Source organism: Taurulus bubalis (genome assembly GCF_910589615.1).
Source record: "Taurulus bubalis genome assembly, chromosome: 2".
Lineage (NCBI taxonomy): Eukaryota > Metazoa > Chordata > Actinopteri > Perciformes > Cottidae > Taurulus > Taurulus bubalis.
In genome coordinates, this window is record NC_136590.1 from 34,400,186 (window position 1) to 34,421,486 (window position 21,301).

At 41.0% G+C, this 21,301-nt stretch overlaps 1 protein-coding gene across 1 annotated transcript in view; it reads left to right on the forward strand.

Annotated features, from left to right (window-relative positions):
- ubl3a (ubiquitin-like 3a) overlaps nucleotides 1–21,002 on the forward strand; it is a 32,791-nt gene extending 11,789 nt beyond the window's left edge. The window contains exons 2-5 of the mRNA XM_079214134.1: nucleotides 16,617–16,725; nucleotides 18,278–18,364; nucleotides 19,579–19,656; nucleotides 20,740–21,002. Coding sequence (XP_079070260.1) covers nucleotides 16,617–16,725; nucleotides 18,278–18,364; nucleotides 19,579–19,656; nucleotides 20,740–20,792 — 327 coding nt within the window. The 3' untranslated portion in view covers nucleotides 20,793–21,002. The remainder of the gene's footprint in view (nucleotides 1–16,616; nucleotides 16,726–18,277; nucleotides 18,365–19,578; nucleotides 19,657–20,739) is intronic.
- The last annotated feature ends 299 nt before the right edge of the window (nucleotides 21,003–21,301 follow it).

Below are 21,301 nucleotides of genomic sequence, written 5' to 3' on the forward strand. Positions count from 1 at the left end.
CACTGTAATGATTTCAGTTGTTCACCAGCCAAACTCGGGCATCTTGATACAATCTTTTGTTGCTATTGTCATTCAAGTGATGTTTCAGGATGGGGTCTTTCCACACGCTGTCATTTTCCTACATATAATCTAAATAGATGGAAAACAAAGGCTCTCAAGTGAAAACACTGTGTTTGCTTGTGGGTCTAAATGTTGAGTAGAAATAGAGTGCAAGTGTGTGAAGGAGAAATCAGGGATGGGGAGGGCTGGTGTTTGACTAGCTCAATAAAAGGAGCCTTTCAGCTGCACTGGAAACAATTTCCAGCTGAGGGGACATTTATATTAAAGCTTCGCCTTTTCCAGCACAGACTGTGTGTGTGTGTGTGTGTGTGTGTGTGTGTGTGTGTGTGTGTGTGTGCATCAGGGCCGCTAGCTAACAAGAATAAACTGTCCCTCTTCCTGATACATGTTGGGACAGACTGCCATTTCTAAATCAGCCCTTAAATCTGTCCCAATATTAAAATGTCCTGTGCCAGTGCAGTCAGACGGACAATGCGTACTGGGGGAATTAGAGGGGCAGTGTTGAGGCTCTTTGGGTCTCAGACAGGGCAGACATTAGCCACGGAGCAGTCATCCAAAGGTCAGCCTCATCGACTGGCTGTTCCAACAGGATCAGCTGGCCTCTGGACCTCACATCTATGCCTTTAACCCAGACCTTTACTCTGTTGTGGCTGTTAATTAGAGAATTACCTTTGTATGCTTTCAAAATGTAAATGGTCTGACAAGCTTTTGTAGTTGAACCCTAATCAGCAATGCAGAATATTTGACTGTCTTATATCTTGTAGCTATAAGAGTTAGCAACTTATGATTATGTCCATAGTCAATTATTCTGTTTATTTTTGTGGTTCATTCAATAATAGTTCATTCTTTTAAATGTCAGTAAAAAAAAAAAATGCTGGTCAAAGCTCCTCAGGTTTGTCCAAAACCTAAATATATTGAAATGTGTTTTCATACAAAACAAATCATGACATTTGAGAAGCTAGAGCCAAAACATGTTTGGCATTTTGCTGGCGAAAAACACTGAAATGAGGAATCAATTATTCAAATTGATGGGGATTGTAGTATTTAGAGCCATCCACTATTGCAAACATATTGGACAAACCCTGATTCCTCAGTAACACAGCTTGAATAATTCAAATTTAAGACCATAACATAAACCTATAGGATCATTACATCATCCAGGAGAGCCGTGTCATGGGTCGCGAGGACAAGATTTCCAAATGTGAATGTGGAAAAGCGCTTCATGAAATAGCCGTCCTCGGGCCTCCCGACCCTGTAGACTGACTATTTGTCGCGAGGTAACCATCTCCAGAGTTCATCCTCCAGACGCTCGTGCGTCACATACACCAAGCACGAACTAAACTAGAGCCATACTCCTCAGCTAATAGCATGAGCCAGTTTTAGTATTTAAACTTTCAGGGGTTTGTGAACAGACGACAGTAATCCTGCAAATTTTACATATGGTTATTGTATCTAAAGTTATTGTTTTTGTCCACCACTCTAAATCCTTTTCAGCAACTTCAGAAGAAATATACTACTTTTGGTGCCCTTGGACTTCACTTACGAAGACAAACTCCTGTTTATTTGCTGTACACTGGGAAGTGTTTCTGATCCTAATGCTGAAAGATTGTCAAGTTTATGTTGAACAAGATGTGACGGTGCATTAAATGTGTACCGCGTGCATATTTTAACTTGTGAGCTGTAATGGCAAGTGCCAACACAATTGGCAGGCAATGTTTTGGCTTGTTGCTGAAACGTCATGATGTCAGAGGTACCAATAGGAGATGTAGGTTTTTATTTTTTTGCATTTTATTTTTGTGTGTGTGTGAGAATGATAGAGAGAGGGCATATTTGGCCTTCATGCTGTCTTACACAAATGTGTCTTTGCATGTTGGATGCTATGAAGCACTCTGACTGAATATCTCTAATGATCCCAGCGGGGTTTTGTGTGTGTCTGTGATCTGAATGAACTAGCATTAATGAAGCATTGGACCTTGGCTCTGGAATGATTGAATACTTTGAATCTCCTTTTTGTTCTTGGTTACTTATAATGAGGAAGCAGTGGTTTATCTTTAGGGAACCAGCAGAACTATGACTCACAAAAGAGGACATCAGATATCGACCCTATTGTTTAGCTTAATTACACATTTCTGTGAAGCGGCTTCTCTGTGCCAGAGATCATTTGGCTAAACATACGGTTACCAACGCAACGGCAGCGTTCACTGTCTCTTACGTTCTGTACATGCTCGTGGGTTTGAAAGCTGGAATGTTTGTTCCCCAGTAAGGCTGGCACGTGTTAGCTAAGTTGGGCTGACTTCCATTTAGCTTGGCACAGAATAGCTCAGTCAGGTGGTCGTGGTACAGTTACAGTTCATAGTGCAGCGCTGTTTAAGGCTCACTAGAACCATTAAGGCTCAGAGATGGCAGGTACAGTAGTCCCGTTTAATTTGTAATCTAAATGTCACAGTGTTGAATAAACAGGGCATTATCTGTGAAGCCAAAGTGTGCTTCATTCTCAATGTGGTCTTGACCTTTTAAGCTACGTCTGCAAACACTCTTTTTTTGGTTTTTGTGAACTCGGGTGGATATATGAGGAGTAATAATACGGTCTACCATGGCTGTAAACATCTTCATTATTATTACTTTACAGGCTTCACAACATCTCTTAAACACCACCCCTTGGCTGGCTATGTCATCTGTATTATATATATTTTTCTGCCTTGGTGTGGAACAAGGTTCGTCAAAGATCTTGATTGGGTCCCCAGCCGCCACCCTTCTCGTCCTCGCTTCCCCGTGCCTTCCTGTTGTTGCTTGTTTAAGCGGTTACCTCCACTGCTTCCCACTGAGGCTGCCTTTTCCTGTTGTGCACAAGACAAACATAACAAGGGGCTCAGATCTCTAACAAGACAACAATGAAAAAGGAAACCCCTATAGATGCATGTCTTACATACTGCAAACACTCAGACAGTCAGTGTGATAATGAATTCAATTCATTTCACATATTATTTATTTTGGGACTGTTGCATTAGATCACACTATATGATGCAATGCAGGATTGCATTGTGCCCTCCCACTATATTATCATATTATCATTAATATTATTATTTAGTGCTTTATATTTCTACAATATACAGCTATCTACAGTACAATACATCTAATACATTTGATGTTTAAATGTTACTTACTACACTTGCATCTATTCCTGTCACTGTCTGCTTCTTCGTTCCTGAATAGGCCTTGACAATGATGTGTGTGCGTGTGCGTGTGCGTGTGCGCGCGTGCGCGGAGAGTAGTAAAACCTCTGGTTGTTTCTGTCCTGTGCCATCTGGTAAATTCCAGCACAGAGGGCATTTTAGCTTGCCAGCAGTCTCTATCTGTGTGCCTTTCTCTCACACAGACACACACACTCGCATGTAGACACACATTTCCCCTGCTACACACACATGGCATCACGTGAGTTGTGACTGCAGGGTAGTTCTGTTTTCTGGGGGAGAAAAAAGAAAATGCAGCGTTGTGGATGTAACTGCTGTTTTCCAGCCTTTTCTCCTTTCTACTCTGATGTTGATGCTCTCTCTCTCCATTCTCTCTCTCTCTCTCCCATGTTACATCAGTTTCTTCCATGTCTGCTAAGCCTTTATCATATCTGAGGACACGGACAAAGATAGTAATAGAAAGGGAATGAGTTTGGGAACCGCAATTTCTGCAGAAATGTGCTTTGTCAATGGGGTGAAAACCATCTAGAAAAACAACTTGTCAGGATTTAAGATTCAGATTTGTATTTACGGGCCAACCGTTCACCTTGAATAATGGATTTTGTTTGAAAATGTTTATATATATATATATATATATATATATATATATATATATATATATATAAATATATATATATATATATAAAAAGCAACACATTCTCGCATTGTGAGACTAATTAATCAACTATCAAAATTGTTCTCTGGAAACAGATTTTGATCAACGACTGCACATTTCAGCATTACAGCACTTTTGTTTTACAAGATGTATTTCTAAATTGTATGGGGGGCCAGCTGCGAATGTATCATTGCATGAAATCAATTAATGTTTCCAAATATATTTCAATAATCTGAGCCTTGATGCTTGATGTTGGATGCACTTGAACAACATGGAAAAGGGCTAAGAAAGCACAACCTGAAGGGTTACTAATCAAGTTAATCCTAGCTGCAGGGCATCAGCTACACACACCGGGGAGACCACCTAGGAAAGAGGATTGGGAAGGGATGTAGACACAGAATAGGGAGGGGAGGGGGGAGACAGAGGTCACCACATAGTATCTGGTTCTCTTGGGAGGGAGAGAACAGCATTGGGATGCTTTACTTGACTCTAGGGCTTTCGCTTACTGGGGGGTCGAGAAAACACGGGGGAGGAAGTGACATTGGTGAGGCACACTGTGACGGAAGTAAGGGAGAGTAAGGGTGAGGGGAGCGGGCAGACAGGGCTGCTGCAGAGCAAATGGAAGGAGGTAGAGGACAGGAGGTCCTTTCATCACAGCCATCATCAGGGATCATCAACCCTCTGTGTGGTCCCTTCCCACCAGCATCACGCCGACACGTGGCTTGTTGTCCTTTGGGTTTGTGTCTCTGCTGGTAGCTGTGTTTTCCCCCAGACATAATTTAGCAGAGCATGCTGGACAATTAATGTTTAATTTGTAAAACAACTGCACCAAAATGAACTCAAAATTCTAATGGTTTGATTGAAAACATAATCCAGGGCTGAATTTAAATGACGCTTAATACAGATTTAAAACTCCATTGCTATCAGCTTACATGTTTTCTTTCAGTCACAGCTTTCCTGTTCAACTGTATTTTATTGTGCTTTTTAATATTTTACTTGAAACAAAGAACAAGAAAGAAGTTGCCATGGCATGCAAAGCTGAATACACCATGCTGAAGAAAGCCAAAATGAAATTTACTCCTAAATTTTACTCCTAAATGTTTTATTAAATCAAGCCCTTGCTTTTGTTATGGTCAAGACAATCTCCTGAACTCCAAACTGAATGTCAGAATGGGAAAGAAAGGTGATTTAAGCAATTGGTCTTCCAAAAGGGTTTTGTATAAACATTTACTTTGGAATAATTGTCTTATCAACCTTTTTTGCTGAATGAACAGGTTATTGTAGTTCAGTCTTTCTCTCTGCTTCCCAGCCAACAATCAGCTCCATTTGCCACACAGACCTGATGTAACTATTCATAGATGAGAGAAAGGCACATTTTGGAGACCGAGGACATCGTGTAACTCACCATTGTGCTGTTTAACCAGAGTGTTGCAGTCGGTTTGATACACACAAAAGTGACCTATGAGTTATGGACCCAACTGTCTCAAGAAAAGTTTGAAAATAGCTGTTGCTTAACTTTACTTTGACACAGTTTGTATGTGCAGAAGCAGGGTGTTGCCGATGCTCATTATTGGCTGATATTCATTTTAGTTGTTTTGTTACGTTACAGCAGCTGGTAGACGAGGCTCCGTCAAAAATGATATTTGTTATCCTTTTATATAGTCATCTATAGTGGTAATTTGCATCAATTGTGGTAATTTGCATAAAATACACAATTAAACTGGTTTGAGATTAAAAGATTGTGTTTTTATTGATTACAAAATCATGTATCATGTGATACATAATTATGTATTGTAGAGCTCGTAGAGCTTGATTTAGGAAGTTAGCCAGGTCATAATTCTCTTTCTAACATCTATTTGATATTACTGTGAAAATATTCCCTTGCATTTATTTGATAAACCTCTTGCCTAAAACAACATTTTACAAGATTACATTTGAACACATCATGATAGCGTTAAAATATATTTTCGCACAACACACATTTTGACTGAATCAAGCATGAATTCTTCATAATGTGCCTGTATGTTAGCTGTTAGCTCCAGTGCTGCTAACAAAACTAGCTCTCCTCCAGCTGATTTAAACACATATATGTTGTTCTCAATGGAGAGTTATCAGGGCTCTGTGACTAGAAAGCATTCATGAAAAGATCCAGATGGCATATTTTAACGATCAGCAGTAAAACATAATTTCACACTATGATGGTTAAATTACGGCTCACATGAGTGTCAAACCGTGAGGGGGATCTGTACGGATCACGGATCGACTCCAGTCCGTTATACTTATGCTTCTTTTTAAATCACGTATATACCATTCTCTATATCTTATGTCTTACCTTGTGTTTAGGAGAAGGGGACAAACAGTCTAGACGCTGACGGAGGGATCTGAGGAAAATCGATTGAAGCATACGAGAGCAATTTCACGTCTCGTCCCACAGCTTCAAAAGCAGAGCCTCAGCAGGCATTTTCAGTGTGCACGTGTGTCTGTGTTTATTGCTCATATGTTAGCAAATGTGTGCGAATGTAAAACAACAAATAGTTTGTGGATGACCAAAGGAACAAAGTGGATTTTACATTCACGCTTCCTCTTCTCGCCGCGTCCCTCTGACCTTCGTTGTTCCCTCTTTGAATCCTCTGTGAGTTCCCTCTCTCATTTCCTTCCTCAGTCCCGCGGGCAGGCCTCCAAAAATGTCAGCGTTTCCTCTGTCCTCCTATAGCCTCAGACCTCGTCATCACTATCATGGCGTCTGTACAGCATCAGCACTTTGGAGGTGATGCTTGATACAGGACTCTGTGAATCTCTGTTTGTCTTTTTTTTTTTAAATTCACGTCACTCTGTGTTTAGTATTTTCTTTCTCACTCTGAAAGTATTAATGAGAGTGTTGTTCTCCCTGATGAGATGAGGAGAGCGCAGCCCACTCTAGCTGAGGGCTGTCAGTGGAAGTTAATCAAGTAAAACTGCTAAGTGAAGTTCTGTCTCACTTTACTACGTTTACATCCTCTTCTCGTTATGTTGTCTTTACTCTTCGTGTTGGCTTTGTAAAGATGAGGAAAAGACGTTCACCTTACAGAGAAAGGGAAGAGCCAAGATGGCAGTATGTGTGTGTGCGCGTCTTGAAAAATGGTGGCTAGTGGTGTACGGCTTCACACCAAAGAGAAAGATCTTGAACCTGCTATAGGAGCTATGGGGATTTTTGTGAACTCAACATTTACATTTCTGAGGTGATACGACAGAAAACGTTATTCTTATTTGCACAGAAGAACAAGTTGCATGGCACAATGAAATCCCTACTTTGCTGTCCTTTCTGACTGCCATTCGTAAAAATATGATCAAATAATGCTTAAGAGTGCCAAACAAGTTTAGATGCATATATAATACTGTACTGTAAAGTGTGATCACTGATAACTTGTTAAGAGCTAAATAGTGGAAATACAAAATAGAGATTAGAGAAAAGAGATTGTCTCATGGGCTATTTGTGTTTTATGAAAGCATTAAATGTGTGCACATGCATCAGTTGGCATGCCTGTGTGTAGCAGAACAGTGGAATGAGGAACTTGGGGCGTAGACGACTGGTATGACCTCAGATGATCATCTCTTCAAACAGTCAGGCCTGTTTAGTCTGGCTTCAAACAGGATCACCATTGGGTCTTCAACAATTTCATTAATGAATCCACTGACACTGTTTCAGATGCTAAAACCACATGCGTTTTATGTTCAAGGAATCATTTGTCATTTTGGAAATACATTTTCTTTTGATTCACTTTCTTGCCGAGAGTTAGATAAGAGATAGATGTGAGAGCATCAATCTTCACCAACAACCACGGACCGAAAGATTAGCTTCAACTCTCATAGTAGAATTGCAATGCTAGTAAGAAATAACTGTGTGTGTGTGTGTGTGTGTGTGTGTGTGTGTGTGTGTGTGTGTGTGTGTGTGTGTGTGTGTGTGTGTGTGTGTGTGTACACTGTACAGTAATTAACTTCAGTTTCGGCTCACATTTGGCATTAATTCCTTTGTCCCTGGGGTGTTGAATAGCCATTTTGAAAAGCGTGGAAGCAAGACAAAGAGTTGAGGGAGAGTCAGGAGGCAGCCATGCAAGGTAAACCTGCGTCAACCTCTTTGTGAAAGCTCTGATCACAGAGAGGAAGCGATAGGAAGAGCGTGTGATCAAAGGCACATACCTGGCGTCTGTCAGGAGGGAGGAATGTAGCCTGGGTGTGTGTGCGAGTTAAGCGAGTTTTCAGAGAAGAAACCAAGAGGGGAGATGACAGCATGAAAGGGAGCTCTACCTGTTTCTCGAACGAGGAGAAGCAGCTGATGGATTAAAGGGTTATCGGTTTGTAAACGGGGAGAAGGGAATGATGAAGAGAGAGGACATAGAGCAGGGAGCTGTCAGGCACAGTACCGGCTGGAGCGCAGGAAACTGCCTATCACGCTGGTGACGGGAAGGAGAGGGAGGGAAACAAGGAGCAGAGTGGTTTCATGGTTGTGATGAGGACGTCAGCTTTTCAAAGGATGGTTCTTTTTGAATGACAGTACAAAAGGAAGAGGGCTTGGAGAGAGAGATGAGGTATGATGGGGCAACTGTGTAATGAGACGTATGACTGATAGTTGTGAGAGCAACTGAAGGGGGTTTTGTCGCTCATTTTCTCCCGGATCCAAAACCCAGAGCTTTAACTGCAGCGGTGGGATAATGATGATTATGCCCAACACTTTGAGGGTCAGAGTTAAAAGTCGGAAAAAGAAGACCCTGAGATACAAAAATCCTCAATGCCCAATGAGTTTTCCAAAATAATTATAGCATAGATTATGTGTTTTTGGTCTTTGCACAGGAGCCGAAAGTGGAGAGTTTCTTTTCTTTGGGCAATTAAACGACCACAGGATATTTGATCGTGTACTGAAGGAAAAAAGCCTTAATTTAACAACACTAATAAAGCTGTAATGCAGCCATTAGCCGCCTCTGCCACAGGAAGTTAGCATGATGAACCAGAAAGTGCATCGCATAGAGGTATGTGGTGTCGGCCTTTACGCTCCCTTTTACAGTACATCCTCTCTTTAATGATTAATGGCCTTAGTGGAGTCCAACAGGAGGAAGGTCTGTGTATTATGTCCAGTGAACAGGCTTCTCACTCTATACACTAAATAAATGGAAACTCTACTGGGAACTGATCTTAGACATGCAGGATCACATGTGTGGCTTCAGAGTTACCACCTAAATTAAGCTCATTATTATGTTTCTGCTGAACAGGCATTGCACTTGTTATGGCAGATATTTTGGGCCACATGGGGCAGCTAAACCCAATTGTGAACACACCATTGACACCATAGGCATAGCGGGCCTATGTCTGCATAGCAACATTATCATTCATTTGGAGTTGTGTTTAGTCCACCTGATGAAATTAAGTTCAGTCCACTCATCTTTTATCTCTGTTTTTGGTCTCCACGAACTCGTGAGGCTACTTAGCTGTTAAATGATTCACTATGTTCTTCAAGTAGTTTACACACTATTTCTGTCTGCTGTTTCGTGCTGAGCAGAATACAGCTTCGCACTGTATTATTTTAATGTCATTATGGCTTTTGTGCTCCAGGTTTTGCTGTCTGTATTTCTTGAATCCAGCCCCTCGTCCCCCAGCCTCGGGGGATAAAGTCTAATTCCTGGTTATAAGTAGAGTCAAAGGATTGTTTTGAATATGATCTCAGAGATGAGGCCACTGTATTCAGGCATGCCTGATATATTTGAATGAATGCAGCAGAAACATCAGCCGACGGTTATTTGCATTTTGCAACAGACACAAGAACACTGCATCATATCTTTTGAATAAAAGCCCAGTTGTTTGCTTGTTAGACACATGATGCTACTCAATCACTCTCAAATTAACGCGGACATTTCATGCTTGAGCCAAGTAGAGGCAAAAGCAGAAGCTACAGCTTATAAAAGGATCTGTATGAATGATCTACAATCAAGACATTGATAATATGTGAAATCTTAATGGGCATTTTTAGTCCATTTCATGCTGATTCGTCTTGTCTGTTGCAAAATCTGGACTGTGAATGCTTGATGAGCAATGTATTGTAGTGTGAGCTCGGCTTGCCTTTCAGCAAACACTGTTCATTTTCTCTAAGAATTCACAAACTTTTCCTGAAATTATGTCATTATGATATCAAGTTTTCCAAGTATTGGGGATTTTTGACTTTGATGTCCATCTGTTTCCTTCACTGTCATGGAGCAAGATAAGAAGGCCAATTTGCTTTGGTTGAACTTTAGATGAATCAAGGGATTAGAAAAGCAGAAAGCTCAGTGCGTGTCAAAGGCTCTGGTCTTTTAGGAAACTATTGAAGGCTGATCATGTTTTCCTGAGATATTATTATTGCCCGCTGGTACAAATGAGCATATATTAAATATACACAGATCATAATTAATGAACATTGTAATGACCTGAAAGATGCTCCTTCAGCCTTAACTAAAGTACCAAGGTCCATGACATGACACTAAAGACCAGTAGGGTCCATGCACATTGACAGCAAAACGGGAGGAAACGGCAGAGATGACTAACTTGCTCCCTGGTTAATACAAGTGTTGGCATGGCAACCGGCCGAGCATCACTGTAGGCATATTTGGCATTGCTGGAATAAATCGTGACCAGTCAGATTGCCTAACTGGAGCTTTCTTTTTTATTTTCTTACAGCAAAAAAAAATTCTCTCAAAAACAAAATCTTCCTCTCTGTATTTGGTTTCTTGAGGTACACAGTACACACACATAGGAATACCTCACTTGTTGTCTTACTTTATTTCATAGTTTATATATTTGTTTAATGTTCTTTGTTCAACCTTTGTCAATGGAAACAACGGATACCTAATGCTTTGCATATGGTGCATGTTGTGTAATACAAGCTGTTCGTTAAGCAGGTCAAAACAAACTATGACACACAGGCCATCGTAGATAAGTGCCCTATAAAGATGGTAAAGTTAATAATAAACAAACTTCAGCTGGGTCAAGGTCCTACTGTTTATTTCTAGATCATTACTGCAGTAAAACGGTCTGTTGCGTCCCTTAGCTGACTTCAGTGACGCAGATGTTTGTGCCGAGCACATATAGTATATGCCTTGATATTGAAGCTATATTTGGATAGCCAACAATCTGAAAATAAATGACGTGCATGAAAAGTGTTTAGTATGATATGACCGCACAAAAATACATTATAATTGGTACAAAAACGTGGATATGGCCTCACCGGCATGTTTCTAAAGTGAAGATTTAAATCGTCATACATTTATCGGTATCTTCTGAAGTAAGGTAAATATCTGTTGAGGTCTCTTTGAAGTTCTATCAAAGTTGTTTTATAACAATAATCGAACCGTCACTTTTTTTGTTTTGAAGCAGAACTACGTCCCATTTGATCCAAAGTACAGAGCCCTCTGCATATAATGTGACTTATTTCTGAAGGAAAAAAATCAAACAAATGAAATTTGAGTGAGTACCTAAAAAAACTGATTGCAGCACCGCACTACCCTCAACACGATGATACACACACACTCACAACCACAGCAAGATTACGAGCCCTTGCCTTCTGTATCACACTATCTCACACAAAGAAAACAACTATTTATAATATTGTATTAAATATGTCAGACTCAAAATGAGGCTATTTGACATATCAAAAGAGTTTATTTTCCTGTGAGCTCTTTCCGCACATTGTGACATCTGAAGCAATGGAGTCGCATTCAGCAATGCTGCTCAATCACTGCACTGATTTATTTTCAGGGTGTTTTTAAATAATAATAAAAAACAATGGCTCCAAGATAGAATTTGTGTGCTAATGTGGGTTCATAATTGCGATAACTCTTTATGTGTTTGCAAAATTACTAAGACCCTGCAAAGCGGTTTTGTTTACTCAGTTTTGGCTAATTAATCAAATCAGAGGAGAGTCTTGGCTGCTCTTCTTGCTCTCTTCTTTTTTGTGCTTTTCTTTTCTGCTTTTCTTCTCGTTTGTTCACAGTTTGTTCAACAAGCCGCAACACACCAAATATGTCTCCTATTTTATAGCTGTTCAGAGTCATTGAAATAATCGACAGCTGTGCCAAAAAGAAAAGGCCCTGCAAATAATAATCAATGAAATCAGTGACTGATAATTAATGTGTGATTTGTATTCTCAAAGCGGTGTTCTTGAGTTTACAGTTGAATTTTCACCCAATTTAATTAGCAAGTTAAAGCAGGCTGCCTGCTGGATCCAGCTGGCTTGTTTTAAACAGACCCCAGTCGGGCTAATCACCCGCCGCCTCTCTTAAACTCATTCATACCGTTAGGCATCTACACTGACAGCAGCGGCTAACCTTACGCAGACTGCACATAAAGCTGGTCTAATATATTCCCACAGGAAGGCTTCCCGCTCTGTAATTTGTTGACTGCTGCAGAGGGTCTAAAGAGCAGCAATACTCTTTAATGCACTTATAAACACACACACACACACGCACGCACGCACACACACACACACACACACACACACACACGTACACACACGTACACACACACTCTATTGCCTTGAGAAAGAGTTGAGAGTGGTACTTGGGAGGAATAATTATAGATAGCATTGCATTTCCTGCTCTCCACCGTGTGCAAACAGTGTTTAGCCGAGAGGGTTTGCTTACATCACATGTTTACACCGTGGCACTACTTGGTAGCAGGGTCTCATTATTGTAGTGGGTAACATGAGGCTACATCCCCCACTTAAACTGTTTAAACTGATTGTTTACTCTGCTGTTGGTTGCATAGTGACAGAAAAAGTTGGGTATTCACTGAAATGTACTTTATAACAGTTACAAGTCAAAGTTTTACTACATCAGGAAATCAAGAAATTAGTTTTTGTTGTTGTTGTACTGGAAAGCAGCATTTACGCTATGTATGTTAACAGTTGTGCAGAACAAAATAAGAATAGATAACAAGAGAAAAGTCCTCCGTTTTATGTGCATCGCGCTACTCAAATGTGCAAATTGTGCTCTCAAACATCCGCTCCGTAGGGCTGACAACGCCGCTGGACACGGCGCTCGCAAAACGCTCACATAATATCTGGCTTCCTGCGCATGCAGGCAGCAGTGCATGATAAAATACACACAATATGAACACGTCTTGTGTGGATGCAGCCTGAATGTCGGCAGTTTTTCACAGAAGTGGACAGAAATGAGAAGCTGCTGCTGCACCAGGAAGTTTCAGCTTTACAAATACTTTCACATGCTCACATTGGGGAAGTGATATACTCACTATCTTCTAGTTCTCCACAGGCTTTACAAACTGGTGAAGCCTTCCTAGAGCAGATTTCTGACAATATGAGCTCAGAAAGAGACTAGTAGGACATGAACTTTGTGTTTGCCTGGAGATATGGATACAGTATATTAATGTTTATGCATGAATGCACAATATGCTGCTCTGCCCAATGCCTGGAGATATTGCATTTGTTCCAGAGGAAAGGTGATATTTGAATAACCTTACCTGAGCTGGCTGTGAAACCTCAATATCAGCCCCTCTGCAGAAGAGAGTCCAGGGAGGAAACACAAGGACGCACAGGGAGACGGTGGAGTGGGAGGCAAAAGAGCAAGAGAGTCAAGACCTTCATTGAGTTATAAATCTGAATGAAAATAAAGGGTGACACGAGGAAGAAGAGAAATGGATGGCAAAATCTCCCCTTAGAGATACAGAAAGAAAGAAAAAGTGTCCTCGTAAGGTGTTGCTTCAGTGTCACGGCTGGCAAGTGGTCGCGGCGCTTGGTCGTGCACCTCTGAATGTTTGTAACTTGGCGGGCGCAATTTTGCCACTGTCACAAATAATTCACTGATACAATCACTATTAAACAAAGAAGGCTAATTTGTTTTGAGGTGCTTTAGAAACAGGTGGTCTTAAAAATCTTTATTTGAGTGAATATTTTACAGCCCAATCAAATTGTTTACAGGAAATTAAACCTTCGGTCCTTTAGAATGCATGTGATACCAGGCTTGCACAAAGGTAATAAAGTAGTCAATAAATATGAGATACGAGTTTACAGATAATTATTATCCCTCCTCAGCATTGTTGAGGTTTTTTTTTTTTATCTTCACAATTCATTTTGTTTGTACACCCTCTGGCGTTTCGTAGAATAATTTAGCACACGGCCCATATAATATAAACGCCTCCGTTAATGCCATCTGCGGAGGCTGGCGCTACGGCGCCAAGCACGAGTATAAACAAAGCTTTACTTGGCATTGATCTGGCACGTCCCTGAACTCTACTAGAGGTTCTGATGCTGGTGGAGAGCAATAGCAAGCATTTTAATTCAACATTCCCTGTAGGTGGTAAATCTGTCGGCATCATCTTATCATTTGAATACTCAATGACCTTTGTACTATGGATGGAAGCATCTGCATCTTTCTATGTATCTTTCTATTTAGGTTATTCTTCTGTTTTGTCACCTGTCTGGGAAGAAAATAGAAAGTGACGAGCAAGAATGGAGAAAGGAGGGGAGAGAGGCAAAGAAAGACATTTAAAGTTGTGTGGATTGATGATACGAGGAGTATGGTTTAACGTTGTTCAAGTGAAGCTAGTGAATGGCTTGAACATTCCTTCACTGTACGCAGAGATGGACAGAGTGGGGGAGGGGGAAAGAGAGAGAGAGAGAGGGAGGGGGATGCTGAGATTGCTGCAAGGAGGAGAAGACAATATGATGTGACACTGTAGGAAATGGTTCAGAAGGGAGGAGGGGTAGAGCGATCTTGTAGGTGTTATCAGGTTCAGCCACCGACCAGTGACTGTCGCCATGGTGACACCATGGTAACGACCAGGTGATCAACCAGGATGGAGTAAGACCTTGCTCGTGTAAAAGGGCTTCCTCTCTGAATGAGACGGATGAAGACAGAGTCTGTCTTCAGGGTGCATTTGTAAAGAACCATCGGCGGCAGATGGAATAACTTTACGTTTCCCATTCGGCCGGTCACTCGCCAGCATTCTGATCTCTTTGAAGCGGCTTCACTCGTGTAAATTAATGTTCGTGGGGTCAATGTTTAGATCAACTGCGTCTTTTTCTTCGATGTATGTGTTGATGTGAGTTTCTCTGAATTGCTCTTCCGTTTTTAACCCTATAAGCTGATTCGTTAACATGCTTACAGATCTGTCAGTTTCAATCCGTTGGTGTTAGCTCTGTTACATCACTACAGCAGGCTCCCCGTGTGTGTGTGTTTGTGTGTGTATACGTACATATACACACTTGTAATTGTATGTGTGTGTTTGTGTGTGTGTCGCTTGGCATAGTGGTTTTGGTGGGGCAGCGGCTGGTATAGAGGGCTAACAGACGCTCGGCACATGAAAACATGGAAAGCAAAGTCAGACACACAACACACACCTCTGCTCTGGCTCTTTACAGCAAAGTCGCACCAATCAAATGTAAACAAGGAATTTGTCTTTCTGTCTTCATCAGGCTATTTGTTGGCATCTTTAAGATGCCATTTTAGACGAGGAGAGTAGCACAGTGAATCATAGCGGTAACACGCTTTATTTGTTGATTTGATTTTTGTAATGATATGCATAGTGATTGGAATAGTATTTCAAAATGTTTTGATTTTTACCATTCACCATTAACATTATGAAGTGGGACAAATAATGCTGAAAAACAGCTGAGCACAAGTTCACACTGTTTCCAATGGACGTTTTTGTTTTGGTACAGAAATGTGCAAGAAATTGTGATTTATCAGGATTTTGAGTATTCTTACCATATTTTAGCATAGCAAGCAAATTGTTGTCCTCCATATTTCCTGAGTCATTCAATATGGGTTGTATTCTGACTCTTATATGTCTCAGATAATAATAATCATAAAGTCTTTCCACACCTAAATCATGTCGTAGACCCCATAATGACCGTTCCCTACCGATCTAGCGTTCTGTTCAGTGGCTCACAGTCGAGAGGACTTGCACTCTGTGAACAAACGTCTCACTCTCATTAGTCATTTATTACTGTACTTGGCTGTCCCCACTGACTACTGGGATACGATATCTGAGGCAGGTTGCACATTTAACAGCTGGTTGTGGTCCAGCTAATTGTTTGGGTTTGGTGGCTGTTTTACACAGTGAAAAGTTTGGTTGTGTTGAAATTACAAAGATACCCACGATTTTATTTCATGAACGATAACGATCAAATTATCCTTATGTCCGCAAACCAGAATATTTTAATAGTGTACTCATTTTCCTAAATACTAAAACTAACCTTAAAATGCAATAAAAAAATTAAACAATTTGACAACTAGATGTTTTTTTCTTACTTAAATGAGGTAACTTATATCTTTGTAACCTGAGGAAATGATAGTTAAGGTGTTCAAACTATTTTACCTGGGGTTTGATCTCCACACAAAGAAACAAGGCAAAACAAATCATCTGGATCCTGAGTGGTGAAGGTGAGAAGGTGACAAGCGTGACAGAATTGTGAACCAAAGACAAAGAAACAGAGAGTGAGAGGGATGAGAGAAAAGTGAGGAGGAAGTTGGCGAGACAGCTGGGAGTTAATCCTGCGGAAGGACACTCCTCAGGGTCCTCATATCCTTCTCCTGTTTCCTATTAAATTACTTCACTTGAACCTGTGTGTCTCCTGAGTTGTACTGTGTTTAATGTGACACATGACGGTGGCTTGTGTTGTGTTGCATTTGATGTTTCCCATATAAAGCTCTGACAGACATGTCTTTTTTTCTTCTTCTGTTTTGCAGATAAACCTGCGGCTTATTTTAGTCAGCGGGAAGACGAAAGAATTCCTCTTCTCTCCCAACGACTCGGCAGCGGACATTGCCAAACACGTCTATGACAACTGGCCGATGGGTATGTAGCTCCATTTATATACCTCCATGATTGTTACTGGCAATGGCAGATGACGAATGATGCAGCCGTAGTTACATATTGAAGCCAATTAAATCATCCTGAGGTGATCCAGACATTTATTTTTCTTCACTCGGACATTGATGTATTTGTAACTCTTCACTATTTATTTAAAAAGTCTCGCAGGCACCATCGAACTAAATACCATCACACATCTCCAAACTCATTATCACACCATTTGGATTGTTCAATCTCAAAACTGACATCTGATCAAATTTTGGTATGTGGGGTTGAGCTAAACATATTGGGACGTTTGCTATTTGCCCACATTCTGCACATAAATAAAATAGACCCCGTGTTGTGTTATCTGGTATAAATCAAATTCTTGCATAAGCACAGCTGCAGTGTGTTTTGATAAGCTATAATTGCAAACAATTTAGCTGCTAATGCACTTGAAAACCAGGTGATCTGACTTATCGTGGCTGTTTCTATAGCTGAAGATGAAGGCAGATGAGGGGCTACACGCTGCATCCAGAGAGCTGATATCCCATTTAAACCCGCTGCTAATTACTTACGTGTAGGTCTATGTAGCAGTGTGGGAACGTGCCCATTCTTTGGTGTCGGGTAATTAGAGTGCGCTCCTCCTTCCAGCCTGATTATCATTGCATACAGGAATGTGGGGTCGCAGTACAGCCACCTCCTTGCTGTAATAAACCCACTTCCTCACTGCTTCTACACCAGTACTAGAATTGACCTGCCGACACCTTAAAATCTGCTTTTCCCACGGGGCTGGGACACTAATCCAATTTTGGAGAAGCCCACAGCCATGAAAAACTATAAATTATACCGATGGACTCATGAGTGAAAGGAAAACTCAAGGAGAATCTGTTGGTTTTGCAAGCGTGCCGTGTTCCCCCAAGACAACAGATCTGAACCCTGTGAGACCCGGAGCAGGCAATCCGTCAGCACCAACACCCTCCGCTTAGCTGGAGACAAACATCTGGTGGCCAGACGCTGTTGCTGCTGTGCAACTCCCCCCACTGTTTTCTCTCTCATTTAATACCTTCACTTTTGTCCATAGCTCTTCCAAAGCCACACCTCATGTTCTTCTTTTGCTTTCCTTCTTTCTCACAGTCTGTCGTGTGTCCCACAAAGACCACATGTCATACGTTCTGTATACAATGATCTTAAATACAGGCCCTAAATGTCCTAAAATATCTTGAGTACAGTTGTTGATGGTCTCTCTTTCTTTCGCCATGCAATGACTGTGTTCAATGATTTGGTTTCACTACACTGTTTACAGTATTTTATATTGACACAGAAAAAGATGACCACAATAGTTTAGAATTCAAAGCTTTTTCAGCATAATTTAGTCTCTTAACAATGACATTTTAGTTTTAGTTTATAGATAATAGATTAGACAACGATAATACTTTTAGGGGAAAGAGGTAAAATAAGAAGAGATAAGCATGAATGAGAAAATAAAGCAGGCTTGTCTTCCAGCTTTCTTCATGTCGATGCTTCTATTTAACTCGGGCCCTTTTTTTCCTTTCAGACTGGGAGGAAGAGCAGGTCAGCAGTCCTAACATCCTGAGGCTGATCTACCAGGGCCGGTTTCTACACGGCAACGTAACACTAGGAGGTGAGAAAACACAGAAAGTACACCTCCCAAAAAAATAATATAGCCTCATGTGCTCATAGACATGCACACAAAATCACAACAGTGTGTTGCTGGAAAGTTCTTTGCTGTTCTCATCTTTTTCCCGAGCAGCAGAACAGAGGTGCCTTAGTGCTCCGGACAAGTCTGCATTGACGGAGAGGGAGGAGAGAGGAAATACAGAAAAAGAGGGGAGAGAGATTGTGCAGGATAGGGGCAGGACGGGCCTCATTTTAGACCTGAAGCAGCACAAAGAAGAGACGAGGAAGGGGTGTGAAGCGAAAAAAAGGGACAGCAGCACACTTCACTTCTCCTGCCTTTTATGCTTTTTGAGTCTGCTTAACCCAATTTAGATTTGACGAGTGTTTAGTTTAGTTAATAGGGTTAAGGCCGTCCCTAACCCTTTTACACTCATCCCATTACTGCCATCTATCTGATAATTCTCTTATCTTTGGTTTAATGTGTTTCCACGATGACACAGAATCCTCTTAAAGTCGAGCCAAAACCCCCAGTGGTTTTGAAATGCAAATATAGACGTGTGAAGGCACGCAACACGTGATTGACGAGCAGTTTTGGCGAGTAACTACGATTGAGTGTGTAGATCAAGTTCTAGCAGCTCTTATGTTGTATTTTTTTCTGTCTAGTGCTACTTTTGACATTACAAATGTTTTTGCATTGTAACAGTTTAAAGAAAGACTTGGAGATAAGGTTGAAATAGGATAATTCTGATATTGACATTACAGTAGTTTGCGATAAAGCAAATACTTAACAAATCTGTGATGTTCAAAGCAATTGCTGTGTTCCAATTTTAGCTCACACTCTTCCTGTTGAAAAAGGGATCTGTCAATAACTGACTTGGACAAGCATTGATTTGGACAACATAAATAACATACGATCACGTCATCGAAACACATATTGATTTATCTTCCAACCCGATTGAAAGTGAATACATTTGAAACGTTTCTTTTCTCTGAAGAGCTTGCTGAGTTATTTCAGGCCTTTTCCTGACCTGCTAAGAGATTATTATTCTGCAACAAAATTGCTTAATGACATAATGACTTTATGCAGAAAGATATGCTGTATCTCACTGAATAACCTTTGCTCTCTCTCTCTCTCTCTCTCTCTCTCTCTCTCTCTCTCTCTCTCTCTCTCTCTCTCTCTCTCTCTCTCTCTCTCTCTCTCTCTCTCTCTCTCTTTAGCTCTCAAACTGCCCTTGGGGAAGACCACAGTGATGCATTTAGTTGCCAGAGAGACTTTGCCTGAGCCAAATTCCCAAGGTAACCGGCCCTTCTTTCCTTTCAGTGGGCCTTTTCACACGCTGAGCAACTTTAAATGTTCTGCTCCCGGCCATTATATATCTCTACACATGGCTTCTGTTTTAGGAACAGCTATTGGTGCAAATAATTGGCCCCTTTAAGTGTATCCCCAAGATACAGCACATTGTGTAGAATATACAGCTGATATAAATCATATTAGCTGACAGGTCTCCTGTTTGTGGATGTGTAGCGGAAGGTCTATTTTTGTAGAGACGGGTTGACTTCAACCTAACAAACAGTCAATCAGAGGGACATCTAAGGTCGCACAAAGTGCTCTAGTTATTGACTATCATCAATTTGCTTTTCATTCTATGTAACAACAAGCCCAAAGTAAGATAAGGTACAATAAAGAATTAGCTCAGTTTACTCCAGAAAACCTTTGTCTTGTGGAAGATCAATTACAAGGCAAAGTTTATGTATAAATGTGTGTTCTTCAAATGATCTAGAAAAACACATTTATTGCGACACAACATATTTCGCACACCTCAAATAGAGCCGTGTTTTCCCTCGTTTGACAGTTGCAATTGAAGAAACAATGTTTGTCGGCATCCCTGACTGTTCAAATAGAAACAAAGCTCTTAATTCTGAGATTACCTGGAAGTTTAGTGGCAGAATTTTAAGCATTCAGTCTTTGTTTTTATGAAACCGTCTAAGTTACACTGGTCTAACAGAAAATTGAAGTGAGCGTGTTGCTTCAGGTATCGGTGAGACAACAAATTAAATCCAGAAAGACCAGTTTGAGTCACATATCCACGAGTTTGAAGGCTTATCAGACACCAAAATGCGGCACAGTGGTTTGAAACTATTAGACAGGATTTGACAGCTATATTATCTTTAATTGCAGCAGTCACAAGGTAAACAGTAGAAGTACAGTGCTCACCCTATAAAGTAATCTAGTAGGAATGTGTGCTTACATGTCAACATAGCACGTTGTCGGGTGATGACGCTGTCTGAGTATGTTTGTCTTGATGATGACGTTCGTGTGTGTGTGTGTGTGTGTGTGTGTGTGTGTGTGTGTGTGTGTGTGTGTGTGTGTGTTTTCAGGTCAGAGGAATAGAGAGAAGACCGGGGAGAGTAACTGCTGTGTCATTCTGTGAACACACGCCGCCGGCCCTCCATCCTTCTCATCTTTTCTCGCCCTCAACATCCTGGACCTACTGAGTTTTTTTCCTGTCCTGAAACTTGCGTTTCGTCCACAATGCGGATATGCATACAGACAAACACATACACTCTGCTTCTTTTGTTTTCCTCCTCTCACACAAACACATGTATAGAAAGACAGCAGGCCCAGGCTGATTCAAGACACAGAAATGGGAGCAGGAAACTGATTAACATTAGAGTTGATTCCTTTGTTGTACTTGTTGTTTTTTTTTGTCATAACTGAAAACTAGTGGGAGGAACTGGATTTGCATGTGGGTTTTTTTGTTCTTTTTTCTTAATGCACACCTTTTTAAGCCTTCTGCTACACACACACACACACACACACACACGCACACACACACACACACACACACACACACACACACACACACACACACACACACGCACGCAATACACAACGTGTCTAACCATCCTCAGCCAGTCTGTTAAAAGCTCCTCATGCTTG